General features: G+C 39.3%; 1 protein-coding gene across 2 annotated transcripts; it reads left to right on the top strand.

Moving 5' to 3' along the window:
• The first annotated feature begins 356 nt into the window (after nucleotides 1–356).
• LOC146698986 (mitogen-activated protein kinase kinase kinase 5) lies at nucleotides 357–22,259 on the top strand. Of its 2 annotated transcripts, none has more exons than XM_085471879.1 (28): nucleotides 357–907; nucleotides 1,007–1,146; nucleotides 1,656–1,843; nucleotides 2,015–2,183; nucleotides 2,589–2,695; nucleotides 2,879–3,049; nucleotides 3,145–3,257; nucleotides 4,337–4,496; nucleotides 4,618–4,768; nucleotides 4,974–5,078; nucleotides 5,403–5,452; nucleotides 5,882–5,977; nucleotides 8,310–8,394; nucleotides 9,780–9,913; nucleotides 10,318–10,445; nucleotides 11,735–11,871; nucleotides 11,971–12,076; nucleotides 12,186–12,343; nucleotides 12,943–13,129; nucleotides 13,225–13,393; nucleotides 14,350–14,515; nucleotides 15,905–16,126; nucleotides 16,223–16,328; nucleotides 16,564–16,807; nucleotides 17,064–17,176; nucleotides 19,386–19,483; nucleotides 19,605–19,681; nucleotides 19,804–22,259. In XM_085471879.1, the coding sequence occupies exons 1-28, from the start codon at nucleotides 568–570 to the stop codon at nucleotides 19,898–19,900; spliced, it is 4,017 nt and encodes a 1,338-aa protein (XP_085328005.1). In that variant the 5' UTR covers nucleotides 357–567; the 3' UTR covers nucleotides 19,901–22,259. The 2 variants fall into 2 exon arrangements, with proteins under 2 accessions (XP_085328005.1, XP_085328006.1); XM_085471880.1 differs by having other exon boundaries at nucleotides 358–907; nucleotides 15,905–16,090.
• The last annotated feature ends 293 nt before the right edge of the window (nucleotides 22,260–22,552 follow it).

The raw sequence follows: 22,552 nt of genomic DNA, 5'->3' as shown, positions 1-22,552 counted from the left end.
GCTACCAAAATGACTGTAGATTTCAGAAATCCTTCTAAAATAAATAAAAGAATCTCATGAATCACTTTATGTTCTGTGCTTTTTTGTGCTAATAATACATAATATCTGTATAATAAAAAATACCACCTAAACTCACGTGCGCCATACAAATTGAAAGCTGCACACTCCGTCATCTGAAAAGTAAGTCCATGTGGTCTGTTGGTCAAACACCCACAACTGCGCCATCACCGGAGCGCCAAGGGTGCTCTGTTGACACTACATTGGGACTGCGAGAATTTTGTTTTACTTAGACGTCTCAGACTCGTGCTCCTCATAGAGGACAAGAAGGACTTGCTGGGTCCTACTGCAGAGGTCATGCGAGAGTATAGGTGAATATCCTCATAACACCAGCGGGCGGAGCAGGGCAGAGCCGACGTGGGCGGGTCAAATGGAGACGAGCTCTGGGAATGTATGTGGTAAGAGATCGGATCTACCTTGATCAGCGGCGCTGTTATGTTGCTATTGGAAGTCGTCCCTACTAAAGGGCACGCTTTGAGCTTTAGCTGCGGAACAAACGCGAAGTAAATAATGTACACGACAGAGCGCAGGCGAATGAGCCTGCGAGACTCAAAGAGGAAGGATCCAGTACGGGTGTCCGCTGGAAGTTTGTGGCAGGACTCTTTGGCGTTAGAGCTGAGCGCCAGCAACGGCTCGGGTAAACAGATCGTTTCTCCGCGGAGTCGAACCAGAGCAGTGTCAGTGGCATACATTGTCAACGAGGACGCGTCAGTGCCGCACACCGAAGAAAACTTATCACTAAAGTGTCTGAAGGAAGCCTGCGCGGACGCACACGCTCTTCTCAAAACGATTTCATTTGACAGAATTTCCCAAGGCACGACAGACATTCTGGATAGTTTCTACAATGCAGGCAAGTGACGGCATGCAGACTGTAGGGTAATGTAGCGGATATATGAGCACAGAATTATACCAAATTACGCAAGTTTACTTTTATAATCCCCCCTTACAGATGTTGCAGTGGTGGAAATGAGCGACTCCTTTTGCCAGCCTTCCCTTTTCTACCATCTTGGAGTGAGGGAAAGTTTCAGCATGACTAATAACATCATTCTGTATTGTTCTAAGCAAGATAGTGATCTGCAAGCTCATAAGGTAACACATGCTCCCATTTATTGTTACATATTGTTTATTGTATACAGTCTCATGTGCTGGAAATGGAAAATAGTTCAACAGGCTTTGCTTTATTACTGCAACTACGGTGGGATATTTTCCTGAAGGGCTAAAATATTGTTGTATCTACATTTGATTTAGAGATGGAGCTTATTTAACAGCAAAACACCAGTTAGGGTTAAAACTTTAATTTGTGCATTGTACTTAATGTGAGTGAGAGAGATGGAGCCAAAATTAAAAAGCTATAGCAATTGTTATGCAATGTAAAGCAAGCTATGGCTGCCATTAATTCATGTTTTCATTATTGAATAAGTGTACATATTACCTTGTTAAAATAATTTCAGTGCATTCATAACAAAGCTTTAGCCTTGAAGTCATTTGTGCAACACACTTGTGACTGCTTTGTCTAGTGTCAAATGATGCTGCGGTTCCATTGTGGTCATGCAAGCTGTCCCAGCATGATATTTGATGCATCTATTGTTGTCCTGCAGGAGCAGTGTGGAAGTGACACCTTCATCCCATATGTAGTGTCACCTCAGGGCAAAGTGTTTGCCTGTGACGTTGCCATGATGACTTGTATCAAAGACCTGATGCAACCTAGTTTCCAGCTGGAGCCGCTGCTCATCCCCCTGGTTGAGAAACTGGTGCACCTGCTGAACAATGTGCACATTCAGTCCAGGTCAGACATAAACTTTAGCAGGGTGTGGTTAAACATTATTACTTATTTAAACATTATTATACAGTGAATGCATGTTCTTGAGCTTCCCACGTATGCAATGTCACTTAGCGTGTTTACAAAGGATTGTGAAATTGTGGAATGTAATACCAACACCGGACTATCTGCTGACAGTGAGTACTTCCGGGAGTCAATTAGGCATGAGATTCGCATGGCACGGGAGCGGTTCAGCGGCAGAGCCTTGAGCGAGGAGTTAAACCACATCCAGCAACGCCTGGATAGTGTAGATCTGCTTTCTCCAGATATTGTAATGAACCTATTGTTGTCCTACAGGGACGTTCAGGTATGCATTTCTAAATCTGTGTGTCTAAACTAGTGATTATTTATTAACACATTATTTTATGTTATTGAATTAAACAAAACAGCGTATTGTTGTCAGAACTCAAACAGTTTTAACATTATTATGATCATATGATTGCATATCTGTTTAGCCATATTTCATTATAAAAGAGCTACTGTTCAATCTGGGAGCCTTCACAAGTATTTGTATCAACAAAGAAGATCAGATTGTGTGTTTAGTGAACATATGAGCATTAACAAAAATAGCTATGGGGGGTGAAATTATTCACAATTGTTTGTAAATAGTAATATTTTTTATATAATAAACTTCAATGTAAATTATTAAAATTGTCAGGTGTGATTCAAGCATGATAATCATTATATTTCACTCTCTTCCACTTTTTCTCAGGATTACGATGCCATGATAAAACTGGTGGAGACTCTGGACAACCTGCCTATGTGTCAGGTGGCGAAGCATCAGAATATCAAGTTTCACTATATATTTGCTCTAAACAGGTACCAACTTGACTGCTATTGTATCTTGAGCTTGTCAGTATAGTTCTGTTGACATCTTTGGTTCACGCTAGGTGCTTTTGTGTCATTGTCAGTTTGCAGAGATCTTTTAGTAAATTCATATTCACCCAAGATATGAAGTTTTTTATCATCACAGTGGTCTGTTATGACATATACCCATCCTAGGAGGAATCAGCCCGGAGATCGTGAAAAGGCTTTGAAAGAAATTCTGCCAATTGTGGAGTCAGGGAACAAGGTGGCATCAGACGTCTACTGCCTGTGTGGACGCATCTACAAGGACATGTTCATGAGCTCAGCGTTCACTGATGAGTCCAGCAGAGACCAGGCCTGCTATTGGTACGCCAAGTTTGGCCATACAAAGTTTTCCACATTTGAGAAAAGTGGCATTTATGTCATGTTTTCCAGACTGTTTCTTTTATATAACTTGCCAGGTATGGGAAAGCCTTTGAGACAGAGCCAACTCTTCACTCAGGCATCAACAATGTGGTCCTCCTAATAGCAGCTGGCCATGAATTTGAGACGTCTATAGAGTTGCGCAAACTAGGTGCTTTCTGTTTTTTACCTTTCCATCAGAGAAAACTTAATGTCTGTGGATTTATTGGGGCGATCGTGGCTCAAGAGTTGGGAGTTCGCCTTGTAATCGGAAGGTTGCCAGTTCGAGCCCCGGCTTGGACAGTCTCGGTCGTTGTGCCCTTGGGCAAGACACTTCACCCGTTGCCTACTGGTGCTGGTCAGAGGGCCCGGTGGCGCCAGTGTCCGGCAGCCTCGCCTCTGTCAGTGCTCCCCAGGGTGGCTGTGGCTACAATGTAGCTTGCCATCACCAGTGTGTGAATGTGTGTGTGAATGGGTGGATGACTGGATATGTAAAGCGCTTTGGGGTCCTTAGGGACTAGTAAAGCGCTATATAAATACAGGCCATTTACCATTTATTGTGTCATGCATTGAATTTGATCCTTGAAATTCATTTTTTTGATGTTTTAAATGTCTGAGATGATGTGCAGTGCCAGAAAATATATTATTAGGATTCATCATAAGCTCAGTCAAAATTAGATTAATACTAAACAGTTATTAGTTGTGTTTTAAAACGTATTTCCTGTTACAAAAACTTTGAAAAGTAGACCATGTCATTAGTGCGATAAATGTTCAACTGAGCTACAGGATATGAGTCACGTAATTGTAATACTCATTAATCCCAGTCAGTGAACACTGCACCTTTATGAATGGGGAGATTGTCATCCTGGAAGAGAGGATAGAAATGTTTGCTTTTATTCTTGTCTCCAACTTGTCAAATATACCCCAAACTGTCCCAGTAAAATGCCACAGCTCACAGAGCCACCAGATCCTATCACTGCAGGGAGTAAAAATTAAGTTGTTTTTTCCCGTAATTTCTCACCCATTTGTGAGAAAATGCATTTCATTATGCTGTACACATCATATCATGTTGTTTTCAGTTGTTGGCCAATCATGTTTTGACAGTGCATAGTATTATAAAGGCATATTACATTGTATTCAATTATTTATTTTGTTCTTAGTCCATAAATGAGATTGTAACTGTGGTCAGGGTCGTCCTCTGTTGATTTGTTAGTAACCTCTTTTGTTTTGTTTTATGATGTCAATGTCTAGGTGTGACTTTAAGCACCCTGCTGGGTAGAAAGGGTAGTCTGGAGAAGATGAAGGACTACTGGGATGTAGGTTTCTACCTTGGAGCAAACATTCTTGCAGGTGAATACAGGAAAGTCATTGAGGCCTCTGAGAAGCTCTACAGACTCAAGGCCCCTGTTTGGTGAGACTTAATCATCCATTGTTGATGAGCAGTATCAAGGTGTTTAATCAGTTATATGATTGTTTTTATTAAAAGTGTGAAAAGCAAATAACAAATAACTGCCGAGTTCAATTTCTGTTAGGTATGTGGCATCTATTATGGAGACATACATCCTGTACCGCCGGTTTGCCAAGTTACCTGAAGTGAGATCTCCTAAACAAGATACAGTGGACTTCTGGATGGAGCTGCTTTTGCAGACCTGTAAACCCACTGCCTCATCAAACTGTTGTCCAGTAAGACCAAACACCTTACTGTAGCTGTAAATAATAAACAGGACACTCATCTTCTCACGGAGTAACTATTGATCAGGATTCAGTTCTGCTCATTTGGATTGTAAAGTTAACATGTAACAAAGCAGGAGATTCCCTGCCATTAGAAATGCATTAAACAGCCACGTAGATATTTAAAATAGATAGTACTGGAACTGGTGTTTTTCAGGTGCTCATTCTGGAGCCCACTAAACTCTTCCAACCAGCTATTGTGTCTGTGAACGAGGAGGACCAAAGTCGCACTGTCCAGCTAAAACACGCCACACGCTTAAAGGTATGTAAACTGTCTGGGCCCCCACTCTTTGAGCCACTCTCTGATTGGAATACATTTGACTCTTTGAACAAGTCATACATACGTGTGTATGAATGTATATCATATTATGTAATAAACAAGTTTTCTGTCTGAGTGTACAGTCGGCTGGGTGAGTAGGCATGTTCTTTTAGAGCCACTGTGCATTTAAAACATCAATATTTGTTCCTTTTATTCTTGCATATGTATTTATTAGTATGTAAAAATGGTTTACTGTGTGTGACAAACTCTGTATTAGCTGTAAAACACTCTTTTAACCTGTGTCTAAATTTGTATTTAATTCTGCAGAAGGGCTTAAACCAGTGGACTTTCCAAGCATCTGAAATTCGGGGAGTGAGGTAAAATAGAGCAGAGCATGTGACCTTTTTGTTGATTCCTCTGTGTCTGCAGGTCAGTGTTACTGTGTACTTCAGCTGTGTCCCGTCTACCAGACAAATATTCCAGAAAAAGTCATCTGCTGGGTGACTTAACAATAAATCGTTTTATCAGGCTGTGGTATCATAGGGGGGATGATGAAAAACACATTTTCTATTAGAGCCTAGTGGGGCCTTGCTCTTTATCACTAATACTTAATACATTTGATTTACTTTTATTTACCTATAGCTCCCACTGAATTAGAAACAATAGCTATCACCTTCAATAGAACAAATAAGGATTAAGAGATACAGCCATGATGTCGTCTGTGCCAGTTTTATGTTCAACATATTCAAACATAAAGGTTTGCCTGTTTGAATGATTAAAACCTGTTTACGTCTTTCTCATTGCAGTGCTTCAAAGATTGATGAGCGGAGCTGCTTTCTGTATGTCCACTACAACTCGGATGATTTCCAGCTCTGCTTCCCATCTGAGATTCACTGTAAGGGGTGAGTGATTAACACTTGTGTGAGATCATGTGAATGACATCCTCGCAGATCAACTGATTTGCTAGATAAGATCTAACAGGTTGCGTGTACAGGGTGCAGAAAAACAGTCGGCATGCAAATGAAAGTAGTCAATGACTGGATGTTATTACTTGGTATGAGTCATATTTCCTGTACTGTCCTTACTTGCTTTTCAGAAACCTCTTGACATAATTTAGAAAAAAAAACCCATCCCAGCTGAAGTAACATCTAGTACTGCACTACCACACAAGTTTCAGTTTTCTGTTTGCTGCCATATTTTTATAGTTTTTGACAGAAGCTTATATTCAAGCATTTCACTACATATCGTACTGTGTATGACTGTGTACGTGACAAATAAAATTTGAATTTGAATTTTTATTCACTCATGACTGGCATGAATGTCAAGTTAATTTAGAGTTTTTAATGGTTTCTTTCTCCTGTTCTTTTTCCAAGGGTGGAATGACTGTAGAACATGCATCTCTAATGACTTTTAAAAATCACAAATTGAATGAAGAAATTTGAATTTATGTTAGATATTCTGTAATTCACACAAGGTGGGAAATATACATATAGGCTCATATACACATTCACGCACTTAAATCTTTTATCACGTTGTGCCGAAGGTCTTTTAAATTGACAAGAACAAGGTCTTAACTTCTTGTCAGTGATCATGATTGACTATAACTAGTAGTTTCTCTTTGGTAGTAAGAATTTATTTGACAGCATTCACTGGATTGACCAATACTCAGAACAACAGGAAAATCTTAGAAGCTCAGTGACGACCTAATAAGGAGAGTTTTAGATTTAACCTATTTGAGGAGGTCTTCTGGAGCCATTTCAAAAAAACTGCAGATTCAGACAATTGTATCTAAGTAAAGCTTATTTGCATAGGCTTATTTAGATGGTCCCGAAGAAGACTCAAGCTGTCACCCTCAAATGAGAGGAAATTATTTAGGCTGTTTAGGAACAGCTAAGGAACTACTAAACACTTTCCAAAATAAATGGAGTTTTACATCACCATGAACTCAGTGGGTTCCAACCAAGAAAAAGTCCCTTCCCCAGACTAAATACCTTCAAGATTTGCTGAAATTTGCAGCTGCAAACATGGACAAGCCAAATGCCTTCTGCAGAAGGATTTTTACACTTAGATGGCCACAATGACAAGAGGTATGTTTGTAGGAGTATAGGAGAGGGACACTGTACCAGCTCTCGTGGTACAGTGTCACGGTAGTGGTAGCATCATGCTCTAAGGCTGTTTTGCTACCAGTGGTACCAGTACATTGAAAAAAGTGGATGGAATCCTTCCTTAACTTCACCATATTTGGGTGTCCCAGCAAGACAATTATCCCAAACACACAAAGCTGGTTTTAGAAGGGATAAAGCAGGCTGACAAAACTTTTGAATGGCCTTCCCAAAGTACTGACTTTAACCGTAATGAAAAGTTATGGCTTAAAAGCCAGGTTCATACCAGGAAACCAACCAATTCAAATGAACTCTAGCACTCCTGCCAGGAAGAGTGGTCATATATCCAGCCAGAATTATGCCAGAAGCTTGTGCCAAAAGTGTCTGGTAAACCAAATATCAGTGGGGGGTGTACAGTATGTGTAGCCTGTATGTTTAATTTTCACTCTGTTTGGATGAGAAAAAATCCCAAATGAATTCAAAACTTCTGCACCCACTTATTGCTTTTTAAAGTTATGCATGCTGTGCAATCATTCCACCCTGGAAAACAGAATAGTTTAATGAAATCGATAAAAGCCCAATATGATCAAACATCCATGCCCATTATGAGTGTAAATGAATTTCTGACCACAGCTGCATATAATAGAGTTTGTTTGTTTTTTTCCTATTAACACACTGCCAAATATAACATCCTGCTTTTCCTGTTTTCACTGGTATGTTTTCTTTTAAACAAATTAAGTTAAAATGAAACAAACTGTGATAAATAGAACTAATGAGGGATTACTTGTAAGCAAAATATCCACATTTTCTAATTTCAGTCTCACATCAACCTTTTCTATCACTTGTTTTTTTTAATTACCAGAGACAATATCAGGCTTCTCATTCACATCTATTCAAATTTGATCAGCCATTGAAAATAAATATGAATTTTATTGTAGCTACTTGCAGTTGTGTATTTTGGTGTGTGTGAACCAGTGTGGCTAACAGCCAAAAACCTATCAATCTGTTTATAAGTAAATCCCTCAGCAGAAATCTACAGGGACCTCTTCACTTGAGCTGATGTTTACTGAAAGTATATTTAAATTTATGCTGCAGTGAGAAATATTTTTATGTATGTCTCTTCTCTACCTAGTTTCTGTGAGTTGGTAAACTCCCTTCTCCAGGAGGCTGAAAACCATGTTCAAGATATAGAACATACACTCGGAGAAATACTAGAGGTCAGTTACAGTTCCTTCTATATCCGGATGCAATATGTGTTCTATTTTAGGTCTGTGCTAAAAAAAGTGAATGCCATTTTAGTTAGAACTGAGCTACTCTTGCAGACGTGGTTTTAACGTGTGTTTCACTCTCATAAAACCATGTTTAAAGTTAAAATTTGAAAAGCCAGTGTTATTTATAAAGAATATATCAAATCTATGTCTGTCAGAACTGCCTTAACTCTACATGACAAAGCAAATATATTTGATATTTTGCTCCATATTGACATGATAGTGTCACATGGCTAATCCACAATGCAAACATCCTATTTCACCACATCCCAAAGGTGCTCTAGTGCATTGAGATATGTTAAAAAAAAATATTAAATCACTTCCACCAGCTTGAATCACTGGTGCAAGGCAAGATGCATCCTTGCCTTTTGCATTCAAAAGAAACTCATATGTTTCTTGTAGTAAGTAGTACTAGTGAGAGAGTAACTGGGTAAACTAGAAAAACATTGGTGGGAAGAAATGCTCAAAATGCTGTTTTGATTCATTTAAGGTGGGGACCCCATGCAAAGTGTAGTCTAAGTTTCCGGTTCTTAGTTTCCTGTTTTAGTGAGTTTTTATTTGAGTTACTGTTGCCTTAGTATCAGCTCAGAACAGTGTGGACAGTCTCCTCTGACAACTGGCGTTAACAAGCCATTTCTGTCCAGAGAACTACTGCTCACTCAATATTTTCTCTTTTTTGGACCATTTTGTGCAAACTAGACATGGTTGTTCAGGAAAATCCCCATAGATCAGCAGTTTCTGAAATACTCAGACAAGGCTGGTCTAAATATGAATCATACTGACTTCAAAATCACTTATATGACATATATTCCCCAGTCTGATGCTTGGTTTGAATTTCAGCAGGTAGTCATTTCCATCTCTGCAAATCCCGCCATTCTCTGCTGAACTCTGGCATCAACAAGGCGTTTTATCCAGAGAACAGACACTCACTGGATATTTTCTTTTTTCAGATCCTTCTTTGTAAGCCTTAAAGAGGAAAATCTTAGTGCGTCACCAGTTTGTGGAAAACTCAGACCAGCCTTTCTGGCACCAACGCCCATGCTCTTTTTAAAGTCACTTAAATTTCTCCACATTCTGGTGTTCATTTCCTACTACATCATGTCGTTTTCACCATGCTTGCGTAATAAAATGCAATGAGCTGCTGCCATGTTATTGACAGATGACATATTTGCATTAAATATTGATCAGGTATTTGTGAGTTCATGAGTATAGTAAAACCTTTAGCAGATGTCGCATTTTGCCTTATTTAAACCTCTGAATGAAGGTCTCCTTAAGTTCCTAAAATTCTGTTTCCATTCACTCTATACTGATTCTTACTGATTCTCATTCTACAGTATATCTATGAGACCAATGAGAATGGTGACAAGGTAATACTTGGTAAAGGAACTTATGGTGTAGTGTATGCTGGAAGGGACCTGAGCAACCAAGTACGCATCGCCATCAAAGAGATCCCCGAGAAGGACAGCACGTAAGAAAACACATATGTTACCCTTCTGATGTTGACACTTTCAGATTACGCTGTAGTCAACAAAATCTGCTCAGTTACAGTAATAATATGATAGCGTTTAGGTGGTGTTTGTTAACCACATGAAAAGAAAAATACACTGTCGACTCTAGACAGACGTGGAAAAAAACCTTCTATATGTAGCAAAATATTTATTGCTTTTGCAAACTTTTAAGGCAAAGGTTTAAGCGATTAAGTCCCTTTAAATAGTTTGTTTATACATCCAAAATCCAAACCTAGTTGTGGTATATTGTTTATAACTCCTTTTTAATAATGGAAATGAAAAGAGGCCTAAATTAGACAATGCAAATCACTTGTACAAACACAACAATCTCACAGCAGCACCTTTATTTTTTTGTGTTGATTAGGTATTCTCAGCCCCTGCATGAGGAGATTGCTCTGCACAAGAGGCTTAAACACAGGAATATTGTCCAGTACCTGGGCTCTGTCAGTCAGGATGGTTTCATCAAGATCTTCATGGAAGAAGTACCTGGGGGTAAAAAGATGACATTTGATCTTCTAACACTCCTAGCAATAAGAGTGCCTGTCATTACTAAATCGTTACTGTAATATAAATCAAAGCTTCAAAAAAGTTTTTGTTTGATTTTTTTAAATTTCACATCTGTTTGTGGAAAGAGCTGTTATCACAAATGTAAATGTGTAATTAATCAGTTTGCTCATATGTAATCAACAAGCAAATAATTATCCTCTTTTTTTTTTTTTTTTTTTTTTTTTGTCCCGTTTGGATCTTTAGCCATCAGAATTGTTGTCTTAAGGCCAAGAAAGATGCCAAGCGGATTTATTTTACCAGGTGGATCATCATGGCCTTGCCATATTGGTCCATTTGATTGACCTTTATTATAATTATGAATTTATTTTATTTTCAGTTGCTACAAACGGGACAGACATGACTGGGGGATAGGACAGGGAGAAAGAATGAAAGAAAGAGAGGGAGAGAAAGAAAACCAAAGGGGAGAAGAGACTGTGAGAAGGGGGAGAAGAAAGAAAAAAACAAACAAACAAACAAAAAAAAAAACCACCTGGGTCACTTGTATGGAGAAAAAAAAACAGAAGAGAAAGCAAACAACAAAGAGCAACATAATAAAAAAATGGCACCATCACAATAAACTAGCTAGCAGTAGATATCAGTAGATACTAAATAATAAACGATATTGTGCGGCACGCAAGATAGACAGCGCACAATGTGCTTTGAGGCAGCAGCCAAGAAAGCTAATTATCCTCTGACGTAATGAAATTAGGTCACGGGGTGGAGCGATGTGGTTTGGGAAATCAGAGACATGGCGTCAAGCACAGGTTCCTGAGAAATTCTTAAACACACACAAGCCTTGATGTTCCCAATAAGTCTGTTTCCTTGCTTTCTGTGTGCTATTTGTTGTGGGCTTCAGGGAAATCATGTGACCAGAATTGTAATGCATGTGTGATTATGTAACATCTACTGGAAGCCAGTTTTAAAGAAGTGGGTGGTTCTGAAGACATCCTGTTCAGTGGAGGAAAATGTTTACAGAAAATGGTGTGATTGTGTGAAAAACATCTTGAACCTCTGATTAGAAACGTGCACAGTCCTAATCCATTGCTTTGTTTGATTGTGCCAAATGTAATGGAGAAACAGTTATTTTAGTTGTGCATCTTTATTGCATCTTTTTTAAAACTAATAACCTTGTCAGGCGCTGGTTTAGTTCAGTGCGTGAGCGGGTGACCATGTGGGACGTGGCTCGAAATCAGTGGCGTGGGTCACCTTGTGAAATTATGCATTTCCTCTTACAGGTAGCTTGTCTTCTCTTTTGCGCTCGAAATGGGGTCCTCTGAAAGACAATGAGCCCACCATCATTTTCTACACCAAGCAGATACTTGAGGGTCTAAAGTACCTTCATGAGAATCAGATAGTCCACAGAGACATCAAGGTGAGCAGATCACCTTTGGCTTCGTGGCAAATAGTTTTCTGGTCTACTGTGTCTTAAAGTTTAGCTTTGTGGTATTCACTGGTTTTGTTCCTTATGCAGGGTGACAATGTACTGATCAACACTTATAGTGGAGTTTTGAAGATATCTGATTTTGGAACCTCCAAACGGTTAGCAGGGATTAACCCCTGTACTGAAACATTTACTGGTAAGTTGACAGTTATGACATTATTAAAAGATTGTTATTATTAAAACATTTTTACACGTGAACTCCTCACAGTAGTCGAACTTTCACTTTTCTGGTGGATTTTCAATAGGAACTCTGCAGTACATGGCCCCTGAGATTATAGACCAAGGACTTCGGGGTTATGGGAAGCCGGCAGATATCTGGTCTCTAGGGTGCACTATCATAGAAATGGCAACAGGCAAAACACCCTTTCATGAGCTGGGAAGTCCCCAGGCAGCCATGTTCAAGGTAAAAAAAAAGGAGTTGTGTTTTCTACGTAAGTTAAAAATGCTCACAGTGGACTTTACACATAAGGAAATTTGGCAGATTGCGGCATTGTGGAATGCCTGGAATTATATTTCATGGAACATTCGGGAGACTTTTCCTTTGAAGACTTTTACATTTCATGATCATTGTTTATTTAGTTTTTACAAGTACCAGGTGGATATTAGATTGATTAGATATACAAAGTTTTAAATTCAGTTACACTTTAGGTGCATAATTATTTGCACAACACAATTCTGTGTAATTTTGCCTCTGTACAGCCTGACAGTGGTGCACATTTTTATATAGTCCCCCCACTATCAGACCAAGTGCTTACACAAAATAACATAACTTAAGTATACAAACTCCTTTTTAACACTTGGATGAAAATCATTTGCAGTCAGTGACACACAATAACATGGTCCAGAAGCAGAATGACAAAAATTGTGTAATTTTCTCAAAACTCATCCTCCTAATACATATGAACCCAGACAAAGAGAGCTATCAGCATAGCGTAAGAGCTAGCACAGCACAAGAATCTCAAAGCAGAATGTTTCAATGAAACTTTAAAAATTCCCAACTAGGTTGGCATGTTTAAGATCCACCCCAAGGTTCCAGAGTGCATGTCAGATGAGGCCAAGAGTTTCATCATGAACTGTTTCGTGCCAAATCCAGATGAAAGAGCCACAGCAGCAGAACTGCTTAAGGACCATTTCCTAAAGTCGTCTACGAAGAAAAAAGCTAAAGCTGTTCAGGAATCCCTGTCTATAAGTGAGAAATACACTTAAAATACACACATTTCACCTCTTACCCATTTTTGCTTTCTATAGCAATGATGCAGAGTATCTAAACCCTATTTCTTACAGCTGACTATCAGCGCAGTATGTCTGTGCCTATCTCCATCCTTGTGGAGGATACTGATTCTTACTCTGACTTGATTGACCTGTCTTGTTCTCTGGACCTGACGAGGTCGCAGTCCTCTCTCAGAGCAGAAGAAATCTCAGAGAGCCCACCGAGCACCAACAGCTTCCTGTTGTGAGTAAGATTATTCCTCAAAAGAAACTCAAAACCTTTTCATTTGTGCGCAAACTATGATTGTATTGAATCTTACTTTACTGGTAAACCACACTGAGGTTCGTTCTTCACAGTCCTATAACTTGTGAAAAAAGGCTATAATGCAAAATTCCCCATGCCATTATTAAATAATACATCTGATGTGTTACTGATAGCCATATCTACATTTTTCTATCATACAATGGTTATTGCTGTCATGGTCCTGGGCCATGTGGGCCCAGTATTCTTAGTTTTCATGTATTTTTGTATTTTGTTCTTTATTTAGGCCATGCTTCCTGGGTTGATCTGTTACGTTGTTCCTTATGTGTTTTCCCTTCGTGACTCTCACCCCCTGTGTGCCCCTCTGTGTATTTATGAGCCCTCGTCTCTCTTTGTGTTTTATTCTATGTTTTCCCCAGCCCGTTATGTCTGCGTTCTCCCCGTGCTCTCTCCCCTCCTGTTTGAACCTCTGTGTACTTCCTGTTTTACTTTGCCCATCTCCCATCAGTGTTACGTTCACTCCTGCCGTGTCTTGTTATGATTATCAGTGTCACCTGTGTTCCCCGTGTGCATCCACTTCCCCTGATCATCCCTCATGTGTATTTAGTCTCTGTGTTTCATACAGTCTGTGTCGCGTCGTCTGTGTTACCACCTCTGTGTTCCGTATTCCAAGCCATAGCTTTTCCTTAGTTTATTTCCAGTTTAGGTTTTCGTTTGAACGGTTACTCTTATGCTGCCTTCACTCTGTTCTGTTCCTTTTCATCAGCCATAATAAACGGCTCGCTTTTGTTTAAATCCACTCCTGCATCCTCGCCTGTGTTCGCACCTGGGTCCACCACACACGTTTCCGCACGGTCTGCCTCCGCAGACCCTGACAATTGCAGCATGTTCGTGGCTTATCTGTGCCATTTATGTTTGTTTGCATTCAATTTTTCCAGAATACCAGATGACTCCACATCAGACATGAGCAGTCCATCCTCAACAGAGGAGAGTACTGGCCTTTTTATGCTGAGAAAGGACAGTGAGAGGAGAGCCACGCTGCACAAAGTTCTCACTGACTACATAAGCCATGTTGTGTCTAGTATACAACAGTCTGTGCCTCAGGTGGGTAAAGAAAAGTTACCGCACTGTCAAATTCTGTTATAGAATTGCTCTTCAATTCTGAGACTGAGATGGATTTTAGTTCTCTAATAATGAATAGCTCTTTATAATAGAGTATTTGAAAGCTTATCAATATCTGCATGTTTAAACTATTAGGTACACGTTGACAGTACGGGATTGTGGGACTCTGTGATACTAGTCCCCTCCGAAGGTGCTCTATTTGATTAATATCTGGCCGACACTGACACATTCTTTCATGTTGTTTCCATCAAACTCTGACCTTAAAATCCAAATATCAAAGCAGAAAAATTACTGTGAACTGCAGCCTCAGTTTCCTGTTCTTAGCCGACAGAAGTGGTACCTGTCTTTTGCTGTTGTGGCTATCTGGTCAATCTCTAATTTCTGGCATCACCAAAAAATTTCTGCCCAATTTCTGTCTCGTGTTACACATATTTTCTTTTTATCTGACCATTCTCTGGAAACCCTAGAAATGGTAGTGTAATGGTAGATCCCAGTAGATCAGCAGTTTCTGAAATACTCACACCAGCGTGTCTGGCAACAACATTTAAAAACATTCAAAGTCAATGAAATCACCTTTCTTCTCCATTCTGGTGCACGGTTTGAACTTCAGCAGGTCATCTTGATTATTTCTGTGTGCCTTAGTTCATTGAATTGGTGACATGTGTTTGGCTGATTAGATAGTTGAGTAAATGAGCAGTAGCAAACATATTTAGTAAAGTACCTGGTGAGTGTATAGGCCATACCAAATGAACCGATTCCTTTGTAATCTACTATTAACATATTGCCTTACACGTATTGCGCCACCGACATTGCAAACTAGAGAAATAGGAATGTAAAGCCAAAGAATGTACAAGCTAAGGTTACCTGTTTAGCTAAAACCTGTGGGAGTTTCCCTCATAAGGGTTTTGGTCCTTAAATGCTCTTATATTATTATCTTATGTTTGATAAGATGTTTCTTGAGGATAAATAAAGTTTCTGTTTCTTTTTCCTTTCTTTCCATCTACTTCTTTCCAGTTATGTACTGTTCCTCTATAAAAACCTTCAGATTTTTCTTTGCATCACAATTTTTAACCATACTTTTACAATTAGAGTTAATAAAAGATGTTAGTGTATCTCGTTTTATGCATTTAGGTTAGAATTTGTTTTGAGCAGAGCATTTTTTTTCTTATAATCCTGAAATTTTTGTCATTACTAAAGGAGAAATGACCATTAATAGGAACATTGTTATCAATAACAGATCACAGTGAAAAAGACCATTACTCTCCAGCTGAAAAGAACTACAGAGAGATGAAGTAGATGGGTTTATATACTTTGAAAACGAGAACTGCAGAATGTATCCTGATTTTAAAGTCTGCCTTTCTCTGTTAAAAGTATGGTGATGGCTCCTCGATCACTCCAGACCACATCACCAAACTCGTTATTTGTTTGCGTGACAACATCCATTCCCCGGACAGGAAGCAGCTTACCAGCGGCTTGCTGGAGCTTCGAGCTACGCTCATAGCTGCCTCAGTACCTCTGAACAGCCTACAGGTGGTGCTATTTAACTTCCAAGATGCAGTAAGTTACTTCGGAGCCCAAAGCCAGATTTTGCTGGTGATTGCACTTCACTTTCAAGATTTTTTTATTTAGCAATTACATCACAATTGAGAATAAGCCTCCTTATATTCATACAAAGCCTTCTGACCATAGGTGAAAAAAGTGTTGAAGCAACAAAAGGTTAAACCTCATTGGATGTTTGCTCTGGACAATCTGCTGAGACAGGCAGTACAGGATGCCATAACTGTATTACTGCCAGGTAAAGTAGGCATGTGCTTCATTCCATAATCTGTTTAACATTTTTTGTTGAGTAGAAAGAAACAACAACATAGTGGTAAGAGTGTTTGCCAGAGGAACATTGTATTTCATTGTATTTTTATTTCATTTACATTTAAATTTATTTATTTTCTTGCCTGTTGATTTTTTTTAATTTATTCATTTATATTTCTTACTTATCTGTTTTTTCTGATACTAATTTACCCTTTGCCTTTCAGAACTCAGACTCCATCTGCAGTCCTCATTCGAGAGTGAGGACAACACCTCTGAGGAGCTGTTTGCCGATCCAGACACTCCTGTAGCTCTAGTCCCTGACCAGCTGGTGGCACCAGCATACACACAGCAGCCAGATCCAGCAAATGATGTGCTGCCTAGAGCCAACCCTAAACCTGCAGACTTCAACCTTAACACCAACTGGCCACTCAGCGAGAACCTGAGAGATCTGCGACTGGAGACCAGAAGGTTTATTTCGCCTGTCACCTTTATCGTTCAGAGAATCTACAGGTTTATTAGATTCTCTGAACAAACTACATACATACATACATAAAATAAATTTTTATTTTTTGTTTTCTCAGCTTTCTTTTCATATCCCCCTCATATTTCCTGTAAAACAGAATAATCGTGACTAACATTCCTATTAGGTGTACACAGTGATTCATTTAATTTTGGGTTGCAGGGCTTTCTGCTGCATGTTAAGGCTATTTGTGTTGTGTTTCAGACTGCTGAATCATCTAAGCGAGAAGGAGACAGAGTATCAGGAGCTACTGAGGAACTCTCTCTGGAGAAAACAACAGCAAATAGACGCACTGAGGAAAGAATCAGTCAATGAGGGTAATGTTGTTTTAATGCCAAAACTTGTTACAATACTAGCACAGTAACTGCTGTGTTACAGTAAGCACTTCTTTCCCCACTCACCTCTTTTCACTCTCTTCTCCCGCATGTCATTTTTTTGTCATCTCTCTCTCATAATGTGTATTTTTTCCTGTCTATCCCTGCTCCCTTCTCTTTCTCCTCACCCTCCAGCTGGTCATGGCAGATGGGTGCCCCTCCCTGAGCCTGGTTCTGCTGAAGGTTTTTTCCTGTTAAAAGGCAGTTTTTCCTTCCCACTGTCGTAAAGGGCCCACTCATGAGTAGGGATGGGTATTGATAAGATTTTAACGATTCCGATTCCATTTTCGATTCTGTTTAACGATTCGATTCTTTATCGATTCTTTTTTTTTTTTTTTTTTTTTTTAAAAAGGAGAACACTAAGGTCGATTAGCTTAGAACTTTGTTTTATATCTTCTCTTTGAACAAGATAGAAATTTAGGAGTAACATGGCCTTACAAACCCAACAATGACATCTTAAGAGATCCACAGCCTATGGCTCTTCAATGGGGTGTCACAGGGTCCCCAGGAAAAAAAATTGTAAATGTAAAATAATAAAATAAATATTCTTCTGTAGCAATAACAAAGTATAACATAAATTGTTCTGTGGCAATTACACAAGAATATCCAGTAATGTCCCTGCCTACAATTAAACACATTCACTTACCAAAAATCGAGGGCATCTGCTGTGGCAAATGGGTTCAAGCCTTTTACCACAAACTTAGACACTGCTCGGTGACATTCGTCTATCCTGGCCTGAAAGGAGACGCTACGGGTAGACTGCAGCGAGAACTGCCAGCATCTGAGCCAGACTCTGTCTGTCTCTCTCATCGTGGTCACCTATAGGTGACCATGATGAGAGAGACAGAGTACATGTACAGTAATGGCAGGTCTTGTAATAAGGCAGATTGCGCTAACATAATATGCACTGTTAGTTGATTATTTACCTGCCGCATTAACGGGAGAGGACGTGCAAACGTTAGCGCTGCTGCTGGGTTGAGAGTCACGAGTCCGGAGCGGAATTAAAAACGCGTGTCATCGCGTGTTTTGTGAGCAAATGCTTTTGCATATTCGTAGTGTTTCCTCCCTTAAATGAAATATCTACTTTGCAAGTTGCCCTGTTGTCATCGGTTCTCATAAAGTATAATCAAACTTTTGAGCGTTTGAGCCGCTTAGGCGCCGTGTTTCCTGCCAGGTAAATGACGCTCCGCAACGTGGTGACGTCATTCGGGGCGACTGGAATCGATAAGGGAATCGTTTGTTAAAATGGCAAACGATTCCAAGGAATTGAAACAGTGGGAACCGGTTCTCAACAAGAACCGGTTTTCGATACCCATCCCTACTCATGAGGGACTGCTTGATTGTTGGGGTTTTTGCCAATACTATGGGTTTTACCTTACAGTACACAGGGAATTGAGGTGACTGTTATTGTGGATTTGTGGTTTATAAAGAAGCTTGAACTGAACTGAATTGTGTCTGTGATCGTGCGTTTTTCTGCAAGCTGAGTTGTGCAAAATAAAGGCAGCCTGCTTTATTTTCCTGATTTGAAATATTTACAAAAGGCTATATCACTGAAGTGTATTCTCCTGATTTGCTATATCCTGAACTAAATTAGACTTGAATCTGAACCATTCCTTTAGATGAAATTTTCTTGAATATTTGAATATTCTGTTTGTACACCACAATCAAACCTCTAACCCTAGAAAATTAATTCAAGTTTTGCAAAAAAATTTTTCTACTAGATATGAGACAGTAAACAAAGATGTTTAATAGTTATTTGAGGAGCACTGAAGTTATTCTCTCGCCTTTTATCAGACAAACATCAACACAAGCTGCGACATGAGCAGTATCATAGGAAGGGACCAAGCCTTCTTTGGATTATCAGTACACTCAGTGATTCTAATTACTATTTCTTAACATCTGCGCCAAGCAATCCCTACCACACCTTAGCTACAGGCTGATGGCGGATTTCTGCCTGGCTAGTTGCTGTCAGAGGCGTTGGCTGCCAGATCAGCTGCTAATGTGCTCAAACTTGACTTGTTAGTTTGTATAATGATTATACGGGCTGGCTGCCGAAGACGCTTTTGTTGTGTGTAACATTAACACCATTAAATACACCATGTGTTTATGAGTGTCTGAGAAAACCTAATGGTTGTAACTCTGTGCATTATAGATGTGGAGTTGGCTTCACAGAAAAGCTCCAGACCAGAGAAGAAAGCCTTAGCGCGCTGGCTAAAGACTGTCCCCGTAGATCAAGACACTATCAACAAGGTAAATTCAGCAAAAGCTCAACTTTGCCTTTTTTTTTTTTTTTTTTTTTACACCCCTAAGGCTACTTCGTGTTACTCATCCACCTAGTATTAATCCACACCTCTGTGATCCTGTTTTCCAGTTGCTCGCTCATGAGTTCACCTTGGACTGTCTCCTCCGTATGGCCGCCAAGGATGACTTGATGTACTGTGGAATAAGGTGAGCTGCCTCCACGCATCACCCCCTCAAAGCACGAAGTCTACACCGTTATTTTAAGTTTCATCATAAGTTTAAGCAAAGTGACATTGCACATGAATGTGAGTCCACTGTTGCTGTTGCAGAGGCGGCATGCTGTGTCGAATCTGGGCAGCTGTAACAGCTTACCGGAAGACCCAGCTCAGCACGCACAATGAGGACAGCGAGGACACCCTTCTTTAATGGCTGCTGATGTTACACATCAAAGGGCAGGTTCATAGACAGGCTGGCCCTGTGTGTGGTCTGGAGGAACAGAGGCATTTCAGGTTGCTGATGTAAAGCAGATTAAATTTTGAAAACATTTTTAAACTGTGAATGTACTATAAAGGAGCATCAGAAGCTTTTTACTGAAAAGCTAAGTCATGTCAAAATTTTATTTTGTTATATTATGTTTTTACATTTTATCCGGGTGTCAGAAGGTAGAGCTTTAATTGTATCTTCAGAAGATATTTCATCTAGTGACGCTGTTTTCCTGTTTCACAGAAAGCTAAGCAGGATTTGAAGTTATTAGAGACTATGTATAAGACTAACCTGTATTCCTGGTTTGGAAAACAAATGTTATTTGTACTATAAGCCCTTATAAATTAATTCAAATAATAAACAGGAAGCATTTTTTAACAGTCATTCAGACTGGCTTGTTATCTCCACACAGTCCTTTGTTTCTAACAGGGAGAAGGTTTTTTTTTCAGGGTGTGATGTAGCATGGAAGAAGTGATGTAGTGGTGAACAGTCTTTAAATTCCACACGCGTTTCCTCATCTGTTTTCACTGTGTTGACGTCTCCTTAGAGACAGTGACGTGAACTTTGTGTGTGTTGGTCGATATGTGTGATGCATGTGTCTGAGAAGGTCTATTGTATGACTTTTTGCTGTTCTGGGTGGTTTCATGCTGTCTAGTACTTAGTTCTTCAGTTTATGAAAAAGAGTTAAATTTTAAGTCTAGACATGAGAAACTGGGCTCGAGTAAAATGACGAGACTTAAAAAATGAAGAAAAAGATCAGGAGTGTAACATTTCAGAATAAGTTAGGCAAACAATCTTTAGAGAAGAATGAGGAGATTCTGAGGATGTTCTTTATTTTAATAGGAGTGACAGAAAGGCAGTTTAATGTCATATGCTTGTTAACTCCATTCTCTTTCAGTAGGGATGTGACTTCAGTGGAAGCATTGGGCTGGCTCCTGCTAGCCATAGTACTCACTATTGTGAGTACTATTCGAATGATATGCAAAAATACATGTTGCCAAATAATAGCTAGTATTTGCTTTTAAGTCCAACCCTCTATAGCAAACATAAAAGCATTTTCCACAGAGTGATGTACATTAATATGCAATACACAACAAATGTGGTATTTGACCTACAGTCTGCAAAGTCAGAATGGAAAGGCAGTCCTCTCTGGAGATCTGTGGATACCTCCTGCATAGAGTTTAAGAGAAAATCCCTTAATAAAGAATAAAAAGAAAATGCAAAAAATGTGAATGGATGAATCCACTATCAGAACATCTAACTATAATTACAATTTTCTATGGTATACTTGCAATATTAAACACTACCGAGATACTAATTAAAATCCACTGTAGCTCATATATCACTCGTACTATAATTCAAAACTGGCATTTCCCTTTCCTGTGTTCAGATTTATGATATGCTTCATTTATTCGTTGTCATAAGGTCTGAAAAGCTCTTCACAGGCTTGGCCAAAATACTGATTACGTCTGTCTGGCAGTAAAGATCAAAAGCTCTGATTTACCTTTGGACTAATTTAATGGGCTCAGCAAATCGGAAGGTGTATCAGTAAATCAAGTAAGGCATCTTTCTCTTGTGTCCTTGGATGCTGCCTCAGAGAAAAGTAATCGCCCTGCTCGAGTATTATCAACCAGTTTTAACAGATTTGACCATCTCCTATCTCCAGATCCTTGCTACCTATTATTTGTTTATCAAAGCATGCAAGATACACAAAGAAGGATTCTCTTTATAGTTGATATTTAAAATATATGTATTTATAACTTCTGTATTCACCTCGACTTTTAAATAAATCTGTTTTTGAGATTTGAGTGTTCAAATGTATTTCTTTTAGGTAAAATGACAAAAGGTGGTTGCTGTTATGTCTGGCACACTAACACTCACATGAATTCTTAACAGTGAGTCACATTGCCTTAAAGAAACAACACAGGCAGCAGGGGCCATATTAGATTCATTTCCTGATACACATAATTGGATGTAATGTGAATGTATCCCCCTGAGTCTCGCTTGTTTGAATAAGCTTTAAATCACAGTAGCATTAGGATTGTACAGCTAATAGCATGCAAACTGTTGGCTTTAATCAGCCAGTATGCCGTGTGTGGAGAGAGTAAAGTCGAGGTTACATTATGTTTTTCATTATTCACACTGACAGTCATATAAATCTGAAATATACTATTTGTGTTGTTATTTCTGCACTGTCTGTTTATCTATTCTGTTAAGTATATTAAGAGCAATGAATAAAGCTCAATTCCTTGTATCTGTACACCCCTATTTGGCAAATAAATCTAATTCTGTTTTTCTCAAATGAGTCTTATAAATTGCTGCATATCCTTTAGTCTGTGCTTCCTGCATTTCTAAAGGAATCATGTTTGTGCTGCCTTATCACTGTTCATTCTTCTCTTTTCTTAATCCCTTCATTTCTGTTCTGTCAGGAGGTGGAGCTAAACTACTGATATGCAAATAACAGGGACTGTTAGGGGGATTTTGGCAGGCTCTTGGGGGGGGATTGAGGACGACACACTGGGAGGCCCAGAAGCTCCAGGGATTACCGAGCTCACCCTGTTTGCCATCCCCCAAAGGACAGGTAACACCCCCCCC

Source organism: Copadichromis virginalis, linkage group LG11 (assembly GCF_057382275.1).
Source record: "Copadichromis virginalis isolate Kocher_CV1m ecotype Utaka linkage group LG11, C_Virginalis_male_GT1.1, whole genome shotgun sequence".
Lineage (NCBI taxonomy): Eukaryota > Metazoa > Chordata > Actinopteri > Cichliformes > Cichlidae > Copadichromis > Copadichromis virginalis.
This window is presented reverse-complemented; position numbering and strand designations above follow the sequence as displayed.

What these genes read in the sequence shown, in the direction of transcription:
- LOC146698986 (XM_085471879.1), top strand. Translation starts at nt 568, where the DNA reads ATGTACACGACAGAGCGCAGGCGAATGAGCCTGCGAGACTCAAAGAGG. An exon ending in TCTGAGATTCACTGTAAGGG is followed by an intron (nt 5,978 to 8,309) that starts GTGAGTGATTAA and finishes TTCTCTACCTAG; the next exon opens with TTTCTGTGAGTTGGTAAACT. An exon ending in GAAAGAATCAGTCAATGAGG is followed by an intron (nt 17,177 to 19,385) that starts GTAATGTTGTTT and finishes TGTGCATTATAG; the next exon opens with ATGTGGAGTTGGCTTCACAG.